The sequence below is a fragment of the Chrysemys picta genome, chromosome 2 (genome assembly GCF_011386835.1).
Source record: "Chrysemys picta bellii isolate R12L10 chromosome 2, ASM1138683v2, whole genome shotgun sequence".
Classification (NCBI taxonomy): Eukaryota; Metazoa; Chordata; order Testudines; family Emydidae; genus Chrysemys; species Chrysemys picta.
In genome coordinates this window covers 230,183,610-230,197,925 of record NC_088792.1, presented here as the reverse complement: position 1 = coordinate 230,197,925, position 14,316 = coordinate 230,183,610, and the positions used below count along the sequence as shown (strand labels likewise).

The following is a 14,316-nucleotide window of genomic DNA, read 5'->3' as shown; positions in this document are numbered from 1 at the left end:
ATGTAGGGACTGTGAGTGAAATCCTGGTCCCACTGAAGTCAATGAGAGTTTTGCCACTGACTTCAGTGGAATCAGGATTTCACTCTTTTGTGTTTCCACACCCAGTGTCCATGACACTTTTAGGAACCATATTGCCCATGTTTTTCTGCTACTCGCAACTCCCAAATCCCCTCAGGGTGATAAAGGGTTTTCCAGTGTGTGTTGATCCACATCACATAATATAGTATTGATTTGGGTCATCACTATCAAATGCATAGATTCATTGTGTGGTGAGACAGATGGATTCACAGACACTTATCCCATGTCCCACCCCACTCAAACACACAATGCAAAAACCATTGCAGTAATGTTTGCCTGAGGCTGGTAAATATTTTTAAATGTGCGGGAGCCCCGGTGCGCCCTGCGGGGCAGAAGCCCTGAGCCCCGCTGCTCTGGGAAATACTCGGGGAGAAATTAAGCCCTGATGGTAAGGAAATGCAGAGGGAAGAGTAGAGGAAATACACACAAAAGGAAAAGAGAGAGAAAGAGAGACAAGCAGATGGGGAAAGAAGAGAAACAAGGAGTGACAGTGGCGACCCTAAAGATGAGGTTATTTTTTCATTGAGCGATGTTGAGATAATAAGTACTGAACAAATAATAAAAATGATGATAACTAAAAACATAAGTATTAAATACAAGCCATATTCTAGTCTTGATTTTTGTAAAAACCTCCCACTGGCATCAATGGGCTGTGGACTTCTGAGGGGAGAATGTAGTTCTAAATGTATGCCCTGGGTACTGATGATAATTAAATATTTACTTAATTAATTTCTCTGTGTTACTTAGAACTAAGTCAAGAATAGTCTTTTCTCTTCCATGTTGTAGATTTACTTGGCAAGACGCAATTGTTAAAGGTGTCAAGAAGTTGATTCTCAAAATCTTGTTCCATTGTGACATGTAACCATGTGACATTTCTATCTTTTCTTAATAAAACACAGGAAATACCTCTGTAATTTGTTCAGATATTTTAAAAGAAGCTGACCCAGAGTTCTGAGTTTCTTTCAGCCATGGATATTTCATAATCACCACTGTCCAGAAACCTACACAGTGTATTCTCAGTTATCCAGACCTCAATTATCTGAAAAAAATGGTTACCTACCTTTCTGTAACTGTCGTCCTTCAAGATGTGTTGCACATGTCCATTCCATTGTAGATGTGTGCACGCCTCATGCACGATTGTCAGAGATTTTTTCCCTCAGCGGTACCTATCTGGGTGGCTTGAGTGCCCTCTGTCACCATGCATCCCTGCATGCTGGTATAAGATGATGGGGCCGCCCTCGCCCTCCTCAGTTCCTTTGTACAGGATAGACTCCAAAAGAGAGGGGATGATGGGTAGGTCATGGAATGGACATGTGCAAGACATCTCAAAGAACAACAGTTACAGTTTTTCTTTTTCATGTGATTGTACATGTCCATTCCACTGTAGGTGACTCACAAGCAAACATGCATGGAAGTGGGCCCGGAGTCTACCGGAACAGTGATTGTAAGATAGCCTCTCCAAAACAGGCATCATTTCTGGACTGATGGAAAATGGCATAATGAGAAGCAAAAGCATTCACTGATGACCAAATTGCTGCTTTACAAACATCTATGATCTGCACTTGTGCTAAGAAAGCCGTTGAAGTTGCCTGTGCTCTACTAGAATGCACCAGTGGTTATAGTGGCCTACCAGTTTCCACTCAATAATCTCATCCTGGATCTCTTTGTGCATTAATTTATGCTACCAACTGGCTAATATAACCCTACCAGCTGAGGTAATTGCCACTTGAAATGCTACCGCCATAGAAAGGTGTAGGAGAGAGAAAGTTGCAAGGGACTCAAAGGGTGGTCCCATCAACTTTGCTAGGACTAAGTTCAGATCCCAAGGAGGGATGGGATCTTGTATGTGTGGATTCAATCTTACTAAGCCCTTTAGGAATTGGATGATGATGGGGTTGGAGAAAAGAGATCTACTATCCACCGAGACATGGAAGGCTGAAATAGATGACAGATGCACCCTTATAGAGCTAATAGCCAAACTCTGTTTTAGATATAGAAAACAGTCCAGTACAAAGTTCAGGGTGCCCACTCTAGGGATACATCTTTTTGATGAGACCATATGGAGAAGTGCTTCCACTTAGCCGGGTTAATGTTCCTAGCTGAGGGTTTTCTGCTATTCAGAAGCACTTTCTGAACAACATTCGAGCACGACCTTTCAAAGGGTGTCAGCCATAAAGTGTCCATGCTGTCAGATGGAGGGCTTGGAGTTGGGATGAAGTTGGCGCTCATGGTCCTGGGAAATTATGTCTGGATCCAATGGGAGAGATAGCTGAGGCTTGATTGACATGGCTAATAGGATCATGTACTGATATTGACAAGGCCATACTGGTGCTATAAGGATGAGATGAGCATGGTCTTGTTTGACTTTAAATATTACCCTGGAAGGTAAAGGAGTTGGAGGGAAGGTAAACAGGAGAAAATTCTTCCAGGGTAGGAGAAAAGCATCTGTCTGTGATCCTGAGCTGATCCCTCCTCAGGAACAGAACTGATGGCATTTTCTGTTGTTCTTGTTGCAAACAGTTCCACTTGTGGAGTCCCACAGACCTGGCCACATCTGGATATAGTTATCACTCGTGGTGATCAGAGAAGCGTTCAGTTGCTCTGGAAGGTAAGCAGCCTTGAGATTAATTGAGTTGTTTGTACAAAAGTCCCAGAGGCGAATTGCCTCCCGGCACAGCTGAGTCAACCGTGCTCCTCACTGTAAAACATGGTTGCCAAATTGTCTGTTAGAATTAATAAATTCTTTCTTACTGTGTGGGGGAGGAAGGCCGAGCAGACTAGACGTGCCACTCTGAATGCCCTGACATTTACATGAGTCTTTAGAGCTTGAGACAATCAGAGATCCTGAGTCTGCAGGGATCCCATATGAGCTACCCTATTCAGGGATGATGCATCTGTGACTAGAGTGAGGGATAGTAGCTGCGGGCAGGGCCGGCTCCAGGCACCAGCTGAGCAAGCCGGTGCTTGGAGCGGCAGATTGTTCGAGACGGCATTCTGCCCAATCCTAGGGCGGCACGGCCGCTTTTTTTTGTTGTTGTTCTGCTCCAGCCGCCCTGTAGGGGGCGGCGGTGTGGAGAACCAGAGCACCCTGCAGGGCAGTCATCTTCCTTCCCTCCCCTCCGACCAGAGCGGAGCCCTCGCGGCAGGCGGCAGGAGGCGGGAGGGGCCGCGTGGCAGCGCCCCTGCTATAGCCCTGGCCACCCCCTTCTCTCGCTCTCCTGCCCACTCCCTCCCCCTCCCCCCCCCAGTCCCCCTTCACCTGCGCTCCTGCCGCCCCATTTTTTTTTTTGCTTGGGGCGGCCAAAAAGCCAGAGTCGGCCCTGGCTGTGGGACAAAAGGAACGCCCATGGAAACTTTCAGAGGGTCCATCCATCAATACAGAAATGACAAAACTAACGTTGGCACTCAAACCACTTTTTACACATGGTGACAACTCAGGGCACACGCTGATGCTAGCCATGCCTGCAGCTTTCTGAGATGCAGCCTGCATGCTGAACTACATAGCTGCCATGTGACTCGGGAGACTGATGCAGCTGCATGCCATGGTGAGAGGATATGCTTTCGGCCACAGACCTAGATCCCATAACATTTTGAACCTAGTTTGCAATAGAAAGGCCTTGGCCTTCGAGGAGTCTAAGACTGCCCCAGTGAACTCTATTATCTGTAGAGGTTTTAGGAGCAATTTGTCCCAATTTACATAGGAGTCCCAGTGCATTGTATGTGGACAGGATGGTGGATATGCTGGATAGGACTGGAGTCTTGGCCTGACCTCTGCTCAACCAGGCATCCAGGTACAGGAACACATGGACACCTAATTTTTGTAGATGCGCTGCCACAACCACCATGCACTTCATGAACACCCAAGGAGCAGCTGGCAGACCAAACAGAAGCACTGTGAACTGATAATGGCAACTATTCACTACAAATCTGATAAAATTCCAATGGTCGTTATGTATTGTCACGTGGAAGTAAATGTTCTTTAAGTCGAAGGCAGCAAACTAGTCCCCCTGTTCCAGGGAAAGAATAATTGAAGCTAGGGTAATCATGCGGAATTTTATTTTCTTCAGGAATTTGTTCAGATTTCTTAGATCTAAAATAGGCCTGAGGCCTCCTTTTGCCTCAGGAATGAGGAAGTAGCAGGAATAGAAGCCTTTTCCCTGAAGTACCTCTGGACTTTTTCTGGGACAAGTGATTGGTAAACAAAAGGTGGGGAATTGATGGAACTATGGAAACTGGTACATTGCCTTCGACCAACCCCATGAAAATGCCTATTTGGATGAGATGGCTGCACAGAATGAGCCCACTTATGCTGAAGAGGAGGGCATTGGAGGGTGCTTTCCATAATCCCTGCCCTTTTTCTTAGCAGATCTTGGGGTCAGGGAGCAAAAACTCGGTGACTGTATGGCTGCTGTGGATGAAACCACTTTCTTTTTGTGGCTGGGGTATAAATTCCCAGGGATTTGAGTTTCACCCTGGAATCCTTAAGGCTATGAAGCCCGTCATCCATTTTTTCCCCCAAAAAAGCAAGGGACCTTCAAAAGCGAGGTCTTGGATAGTCTGTTGGATGTCTAGGGGTAGCCCAAGTGACAGCAACCATGAATACCTTCTCATAGCAATAGCTGATGCCATGATTCAAACAGTCAAGTCTGCACTATCCATACTGTCCTGGAGAGCAGACCTAGTGACCAGCTTTATGCTCTTCCGCCATTACTGCAAACTCCTATCTACAGTTCTCTGGTAACTGGCCTTAAATTTTATAATGTTCTCACAGAGGGTGAAATCATAGTGACTCAGGAGTGGCTTTTGGTTTGCAATTCTGAGCTGTAGACTCTCTGAGGAATAAAATTTGCAACCAAACAGATCCAGTCTCTTTGAGTCTTTGCCTTTCGGTGTCGATGCTTGTTGTCCCTGTCTTTCCCACTCATTGGCAGCTGCCGCCACAAGAGAACTGGAGGTGGGGGAGATGAGAGTAAAAATGTTCATACACCTTAGAGAGCACAAAGTACCTCCTCTCAGCTTGCTTTTTTGTGGGGGGCAAGGAGGAGGGTGCCTGCCAAAGATCTTTGACTGGCTCCATGATGGCTTCATTAATTGGCAGAGCCACACTGACCGGGAGTTGCCGATACCAGAATGTCCACCAACTTGTGAGAGCTTTCACACACACCTTCTGCCTGAATGTTAAGTAGAGAGGCCATTCTTCTCAAAAGATTTTGATGAGCCCTGTGGTCCTCTCACAGTGGTGAGTCAATAGCCTCATCTGGTGACAAGGACAAGAATGCAACAGGCATCTGAGGTGGTGGTTGGTATCTGACTTGTGGTGGAGAAGCTGCCAGAGTGACTTCTGGCTGCTCAGTACTGGTCTTGGTACCAGGTACCAGGGAATGATGCTCTTGATGCTGATGTCTCCGGTGCGTTCTCTATGATAGCAAGCAGGACCATTGAGGGGAGGTCCTAGCTGGCATGGGGGAGGCCCCATGATGTCCAAAATGCCACTGGTATGCGCTGGAAACCCATCCTAGCCTGGACCATTGAACCTTAGAAGGATGCCAACGCTGAGGTTGCTTCATGGCCCATGCTCCCAAAGCTTTTGATGGGGGGGGTATGCTTCCTGTCCTGAATGGGATACAAGTGACCTCATCTCCAAGTCTGAAGAAGAGCCAGATACTTCTGACAATGAAGGGACAGATTCAGTTGGGATTGATGAGAGGTAGCCCGAGTCCAGGGATGGTGGTCGTGACGGTACCTCCCATAAGGTTTTATGGAAATATGCTTAGAATGTGTTTTATGCTACATATGCCATGTAACATAAAGGTTATGATCTACTGAATGTATTAATCCTATTTGGATGCATGTGTAATTTTTGTATTCGAAGTTATGAATGTTATGAAGGTTGGCTATGTACTGGCTTGATTTCTAAATAACCTTAGTAGAGCATTTGGTCAGTTCCTGGAGAAAGGAATGTTGAAATTAAGTACCTAATCAAGAAACACTTAAAGGACAATGGATCTTGGAATGCTTCAATCCACATAAGAAGTCTACTTGAGGACGTTCAAGGTAGCATGTAAACAATGGATGCTACCTGTAAAAACTGAGTCATGCATGGACATGTGACTTGTCAGGTGACTCCAAAACTCCATCTTGGAGCTGGACTTTGCATAGGAGTGAGGAGGGGGTCTCCACCCACAAGAGAAAATCTATTTAAACCCCTGGGAGACTCCTCCATTTTGTCTTCAACTGGCTAAAGAGGGAGCCTCTCCACCCCCCAGGATACTTGAAAGAAACTGGAACAAAGGACCGTAACTACAGGGGGAGTGAGTGATTGCTGGACCCAGGCTAAAAGGAGATTAGTCTGTAAAAGGGAGCATTCTGGAACTGGTGAGAATCTTATCTGTATTCAGTTTGATTAGACATAGATTTGCGTATTTAATTTAATTTTGCTTGGTGACTTATTTTGTTCTGTCTGTTACTACTTGGAACCACTTAAATCCTACTTTCTGTATTTAATAAAAACACTTTTTACTTATTAATTAACTCAGAGTATGTATTGATACCTGGGGAAGCAAACAACTGTGCATATCTCTCTATCAGTGTTATAGAGGGAGAGTGTTATATAAGCTTTATACAGGGAAAAACAAATTTATTTGGGTTTAGACCCCATTGGGAGTTGGGCATCTGAATATTAAAGACAGGAACACTTCTGTTAGCTGCTTTCAGGTAAACCTGCAGCTTTGGGGCAAGTAATTCAGACCCTGGGTCTGTGTTGGAGCAGACGGGAGTGTCTGGCTCAGCAAGACAGGGTGCTGGAGTCCTGAGCTGGCAAGGAAAGCAGGGGTAGAAGTAGTCTTGGCAAATCAGGTGGCAGCTCCCAAGAGGGTTTCTGTGATCTAACCCATCACAGTGGTATTGGGGAAATCATTGTAGGCTTTCCTCTTGACAGCATACGCTTTCACAGAGGCCTTCGATAGCAGTACCACAGGATCTAGATGCATTGAAGTGTGAGCTGCGGCCATTAATACCAGTGGCAGACCTTCTTCTGCTGGTGATACCACTACTGGGAGGCTGAACAGGTCCCTTGCGGCTCCGGGGTGCTTGGGAGCAGCACCTTCTCATGGCTTGGCAAAAGTCTTTCAGGGGATAGCCTCAACTAGGGTGACCAGATGTCCCAATTTTATAGGGACAGTCCCGATTTTTGGGTCTTTTTCTTATATAGCCTCCTAGTACCCCCCACTCCCTGTCCTGATTTTTCACACTTGCTGACTGGTCACCCTAGCCTCAACAGATCTGGCACAGGCTCTGGAGGCGGCAATCTCCACTTGGCAGGCGATCAGTGTTCCAGGAAGACCCTTGCCAGGATGGGTTCCTGGCCAAATCCAATGTCTTTATTAAGACCACAGTCTTATTTATTTAAGGCTTATTACAACAATCTGTAACCCACTAACCCCTCTTTTTGTCCTATACCTACAGGGGTATTAACAGGCCACTTCACCCTGAATGGTCCCTTAGATATGTGATAACTACTTATGCTAAACCAGGTGTAGGCAACCTATGGCACGCGTGTCAAAGGCGGCACACGAGCTGATTTTCAGTGGCACTCTCACTGCCCAGGTCCTGGTCACCAATCCGGGGGGCTCTTCATTTTAATTTAATTTTAAATGAAGCTTCTTAAACATTTTAAAAACCTTATTTACTTTACATATAACAATAGCTTAGTTATATATTATAGACTTATAGAAAGAGACCTTCTAAAAACATTAAAATGTATTACTGGCACGCGAAACCTTAAATTAGAGTGAATAAATGAAGACTCGGCACACCACTTCTGAAAGATTGCCGACCCCTGTGCTAAACTACCTGTTTGATCTTATATTTAGCTGTGACACTTTGAGTACCTTTCCCAGACCTGAGGAAGACCTCCGTGTAGCTCGAAAGCTTGTCTCTCTCACCCACAGAAGTTGGTCCAATAAAAGACTATTTTTGAACATTTTGGCCATACAGTAAGTTATTGATGTTGGAGGGCCTGATTTTACTCTCACTTTTACACCCCAATTTACACCATGGAACTCCATGGTGTTAGTAAATATTAATTTTTAATGATTTTGTACGATAAACGATTATAATTCTTTTATATGCTACCCAAAATCCTTTTTATGTTGTGTATTGATACGTTTAGTGTCCTACATCTATGAAACTAAAAAGTTCTTGTCTTTCAATTGAAACTAATGGGTGATGGGAAAATGAATTCAATAATGGAATGTGTTTAATCTTTTAACCCTATTGTTTACTCTGATTTTAATGCAGTCCAGGTGTCCAGGGAAGAGACCCCTCAAACTAATGAAAAAGTGTCTGCACAAGTATGTTATAAGCAAAACTGAATGATTGATAAGGGATATTTCTGAATGCAGATGTGTTCTGTAATGGCTGAAATAATGACCCCATTGAAGGATGTTTTTAACTCATTAAGAACTGTCAGTTGTCATAGCAGTTAGTACTTATGACCAGATTAGAGATTCCTTGTTGCTCATCAGTCAGGTAAACTGTGGACCATAAAAGACATTCCATTAGTAATTAGGAAAACAGAATACATGGTAAAACTAAGGATGGGAAAGTATTTTCCCCTCCAAAATGGGGTTTGTCTCACACCCTATGAAAGGATAGAGGGCTGGGAAGTTACTTTGGGGAGTGCAGGTTAGATTGCCAGTATCCCACCAGTTACAGAGAAGAGAGACACAGAGGCCAGCTCTTTACCTTACACCAATGTATCTAGAATGTATCTATTCTTTCTGTATTCTGTATAGTGCTGTATTAATCTTTGATTTAATAATTACATTTGAGCCTGTTATTTGACAATCTCAAATCATTATTAAATTCAAACATGCAATAATGGACGTCAGTGCAGTTACTCCTGATTTACACTCCTTTGAATAGCTGCTGTTTGTAGGAGCTGTTCCCTGGACAGTACATATAATATCTCAGCACAGTAAAATCTATGTTGCTGTGACATAAAACATTTTTGTTGCCTGTGTTTTAGACATTTCTTAAATACCTGTAAGATTTCTTAATTTCTTCATGTGTTGCCCCCTTCTCCAGAGCCAGAATTTCATATAATGCTTCTCCTGATGTGGATAAAGCCCGTTGCCTTTGTTCAGCCATCTTATCTGTGCATTACCAAGACTACTGAGGGGGAAAAAAGAACAACTGGGATTGCAGATGTAAGGATAATATTTCTTATTGTTAATTTTAATACGGTTTAATTAGTTTGTTAAGTTACTTTCTGAACTATTTTACATGTAAGTAAAATTAGAAAAGCATATACCTTTCCAAAAAAGCCACAGACACTTCCTCTCCCCCAAAATACATTATTTTAAAGTGATTTTCAAAATGGCCACACACAAAAAATGCTTGGGTTAAGTGCCGAATGTCCCAAATAAAAGGCCTGATCCTGCTCTCAGTTAAATTAATAGCAAAATTCTCATTAACTTCATGCAGAATCAGGCCTGAACAGAGTAAAAGGACATTTCAGGATAATTGTTTAGTTTGTTTTCCCCTTCTCTTTCAAGTCCTACACATATAATTGAATCTTCCACTAAGATCATTGGCTTCTTTCAATGGGTTGTCAGCTTTATATCACCTAAGTCACCCCTTTTAGAGCAGATTTCTGCCCACTTTTTGCTTCCTGAGCAGCACAAAGTGACTGGACTAGAGGCCAAGGATTAAGCCCAATGGACTATATTATAGAATTAACCTTCTATACATGGCTGGTTCTAGTGTTTTTGCCACCCCAAGCAGCAAAAAAAAAAAAAAAAAAAAAGCCGCAATCGCGATCAGCAGCAGCTCTACCACCACTTCATTCTATGGCAGCAATTTGGCGGCTGGTCCTCCGCTGCCAGAGGGAGTAACGGCCCTGCCGCCGAATTGCCACGGAACGGCCGGACGTGCCACTCCCCTCCTCATTGGCTGCCTCAGGCACCTGCTTGCTACGCTGGTGCCTGGAGCTGGCCCTGCTTCTATAATAATCTTATGTGTGTGAAAAGCTGAAGTGAAGTAGGGTCTCACATTCAGATGTCATGGTTTTATCTTATAGTGCAATAATTCTAGCAGAATTCATAAGAAGTCTTTGATAAATTTGCTACAGGGCCCCTCAGTTGCATGGCATGAATGAAGGTTAAATGTAGACTAATCATTGGATACACTGCTGCGCAGATCAATCAGCCATAACCTCATTCCTCCTGCAGGTGGAATTGGCAGCCAAACTACCACCCACAGAGTGGCTCCACTACCGCTTTGCAGTGTATGAGGAGGAGTGCTCGTGATACCTGAAGAATTTCTTTATATGCTGTTGGCACCTATACTTGAATTTGGTGTTGAGGGAAAGATCTGCCTCTTTGACAACAGAACAGCCACAACAAAGCTCTGATCACAGCAGAATATAACCATAGGAAAAATCTACAGTGAGTTGTGGGCATGCTTTGGAGACAGACATTTCTGAGAACTAAAAGATTAGTGTGTCAAATAAAACTACTACTCTGCCATTTCTCTCTTCTCACTGCTGAGCTAGAAACATTATCCTGCCTTTCTTCATATATTATTTACTAGGCCACATTTTGGTTTAGATTCAGCTTTGTAACAAATTCAAACTCTTTATCTGTAGTCAGTTGTAAAATAAGAGTAAGCATGCCATTAAAAACAAACCAACAAAAAAAAACCCAAACAAAAAAACCCAAACCATCATGTTGGTCAAAATGTTACACGAGATTACACACAAAAGTAAACTAACCTATGTAACTTTGGCAAAACCTATTTGATTTCTTTAAGGAAACATTATTTACATTTATGATTTTTTTTCATGACTTCTTATTCTAATAAATAAAAGCAAGGTTCAAGATCCTGTGAATTACTGAAATTCACGCATCCAGCTGAAATAAATGTCATAGTGCAAAAGTACCCATTAAATGAATTAAACATACTAAAAAAATTAATCATTAAGAATTATGTTATTTCAGGCCTAAAATATTAATTTACCAGCTGCATTACAGTTCTATTTGTTAAGAATTACATGGCTATAACATGTTTAACATGACACTAGCATTGGGACCCATCCTGCTCACACTCGAGTCAATGGGAGAAGGATCTGGCACACTGACATTATCAAACCTCTCATAACCAGACAACAATATAAAGTCACTGAACTACACCACAATTTAAAAATTCCATTACCCAAAGCTGGATACATTGCACCAGAGCAGAGGCAAAAACCAAAGGTAAATTAAGATGGATCTTACTTTAAAGGACAGCAAACTAACATAATTTGTACTTTCTCACAAAGCACTGTTTTTAATATTTTGTTATTGTCACTAAATTTTCAAGAAGTTGATCAGCTGTGCAAACTTTGAGACACTAACAAAGTCATCCTGATCATCCTTCAGTTGTAATCAATGGGAGTTTTGCCTACTTACTTTTAGTTATCCTATAAAAATATGATCAGAATAATAATAGATGATTATAAACAGTCAAATCGAGTTTTCTAGAGCAAGTTAAAGTTTCTTTGTTAATAAAGATAAAGGTAGGCACAGTTCCTATTTCAGTACCAGATCCTATACCCTATCGCTGAGATACATTAGAATCCTATTTTTAGTAAAGAAAGGAGAATATTGTTTACTTCCATGAAAGCTGACACAATATTTAAAAAGACGAGTGAAATATTGGTAAACAATTACATATCTCATTCTCATTTAAGATAATACGACTTTTAAATTACTACATTTTCAACTCATTTAGATTTATGTTAAGTATAACAAAAATAAGCTATTGTGGTTCTAATAACAGATCTGTTTCTAAAACTGCTGGAACAAAGTCTTATCTAGACAACTTGATCAACTCAGTGTCTTGACAGTTTTTGTTAGTGATCTGCTAACTCAGAAGGAAAGAAAGCAAGAACCAACAGAAGAAAGTGTTTCCGTACCTGAAGCACTGTCCCATTCAAGAAGGCTGCTGCTTTTCATCCCTCACATTCAGGGTTAAACAGGTCACTGGAGTCTGGTTACTATTTTTTTTGTTAGTCTAGTATCCAATTGGTTCTCCCTCTGGAAGACCTATGAAAGAATGAATAAAAAATTCATGAACATAAAGGTTGCTATTACGTGACAGCCTATGACACCAAAAATATACTACATTCATGTTTGATTATGTTTCAAATCCCTCGTTCTGCTGTGTCCAACTCTAATAGATGTATTGAGTTTGTTGGATTTCCTCCATCAGTGTTTTCAAGTTGTCTAGACACTGAACCCTCACTTTAAGACTCATTTTTCTAATGTTAGCGGTATAATTTCACCATATATTCACTTCCAAAACAACACTGGTGATGTGCTATAGGGGTGCTCCTCATTAAAACTCCATAACCACACAGAAAGGAGGCTTGGGGGGACTTCGCTGCCTCTGTTGGAGCTCACCTCTTGTTTGCCAGAGATACCTTTTCCCCTGGAGCACATTAAAAAAAGTCTGAAGAGCTATTAGTTTGTCTTTGGAATGGAGCAGATTGAACTAAATGTCAGGCACACAAATAAATAAATAAATTCCCAAAGGAGGGCATCCTTGAACTCCCTGAAAGGTCTTCACCCCTCGTATATATTATATAGACCGAACTATATGAAACATAGGTTAGCCTTGCAAATGGATTCATGGAGCCCCACTGAGGTCATAGGCCAGTGCAGACAAAAGGGCTGGTCTACACTGGGGGGGGGATCGAATTACCTGGGGTCCAGACGGCACGGGATCGACGGCCACGGCTCCCCCGTCAACTGCGCTACCGCCGCTCGCTCTGGTGGAGTTCCGGAGTCGACGGTGAGCGCGTTCGGGGATCGATATATCACGTCTTAACGAGACGCGATATATCGATCCCGGATAAATCGATTGCTACCCGCCGATACGGCGGGTAGTGAAGACGTACACAAAGATCTATCTGCCTGGATCCAACTGCAGGAATAGAGCTATACTCTATATATTTTTCAAGTACAAAGTATAATATGGTTGGAATGATTTTTTTAAAAACTTTAACTACAGCAGATACTGCCACTCCTGTTATTTTGTATAAACACACAAAACTAGCTTGTCCATTCAGCTTGCTTGTTCTCAAATTTCAAATGATTTTATGTAAAGACAATTACTATAGAAAGAGAGAAAGAAAGAAAAAGAGTTTAACAAACTGGTTATCCATTGCGCTGGTCAGAATAACATACCTTATCACATAAATAAATTTTGCCAGAAATCGTTGAAATCCTGTGAGTTTCTTCATACATCCTGTTATCAAGAAAAATATTACCATTATTCTGGGTTAAAAGTTAAACATATTATTCTGTGTGTTTACAGCTCCCTCTAGTGTTAAAATCTTCCTTTGTAAACTTTAATAGTTGTTTCTTTTTAACACCATTTTTAGGTGTTTTTTGTTTTGTTTAGTTTTTGTGATGGATCTCCCACCAGAACAAACCTAGACCTTACAAGTCTAGGATTTTCCCACTGGAAATGTCGTATATCCCAATCACTATAATCTCTATAATCTTTGGACCACTCAGCATTTCATAATCTATCAAAGCTCTTTAGCTCTTTAGATAAGATACACAACTATGAAGTGTAAGACATGTAGTCTAATATCTTACTTATATTTCAAATTAGACATAATAGGAGACTCTCATTTGCATATTAACTTCTGACAAGTTTGAAATGTGGCCAAAACTGGCTTTGGGTAGCCTCTGACAAATGCAGTGTCATACAAGCAGAATCAGAGCAAATCAAGCTGAATCCTGTTCCAGCCTGGCCCTTCCATTTTCCCTACACTTCCCCTGGTTTGTAACAGACTAATAGGGTATGAGCCTGGACCTGGTAAGAGAGATAGAAAGTTTCATCATGTATGGCATCATGTATTGCATGCCCACTGCCTGGCTGAACTCTTACGCCATTCTCCATGGGCAAGGAGAGAAGAGAAAAAGGCCAGCCTTTACCTCAGTTTTCTCAGCATGCCTGATAGACATGTTTAATATCTTTATTAATGATCTGGAGGATGGTGTGGACTGCACTCTCAGCAAGTTTGCAGATGACACTAAACTAGGGGGCGTGGTAGATACACTAGAGGGTAGGGATCGGATACAGAGGGACCTAGACAAATTAGAGGATTGGGCCAAAAAAAACCTGATGAGGTTCAACAAGGACAAGTGCAGAGTCCTGCACTTAGGACGGAAGAATCCCATG

General features: G+C 42.3%; 1 protein-coding gene across 1 annotated transcript in view; it reads right to left on the bottom strand.

The window, feature by feature from the left end:
• The window catches only part of DNAJC5B (DnaJ heat shock protein family (Hsp40) member C5 beta), a 44,391-nt gene extending 31,014 nt beyond the window's left edge, over nucleotides 1–13,377 (bottom strand). The window contains exons 1-3 of the mRNA XM_005288086.4: nucleotides 13,311–13,377; nucleotides 12,038–12,167; nucleotides 9,122–9,252 (exon numbers count right to left, since the gene is read on the bottom strand). Of these exons, the coding sequence (XP_005288143.2) occupies nucleotides 9,122–9,228 (107 nt within the window). The 5' untranslated portion in view covers nucleotides 9,229–9,252; nucleotides 12,038–12,167; nucleotides 13,311–13,377. The remainder of the gene's footprint in view (nucleotides 1–9,121; nucleotides 9,253–12,037; nucleotides 12,168–13,310) is intronic.
• Between the last annotated feature and the right edge of the window lie 939 nt (nucleotides 13,378–14,316).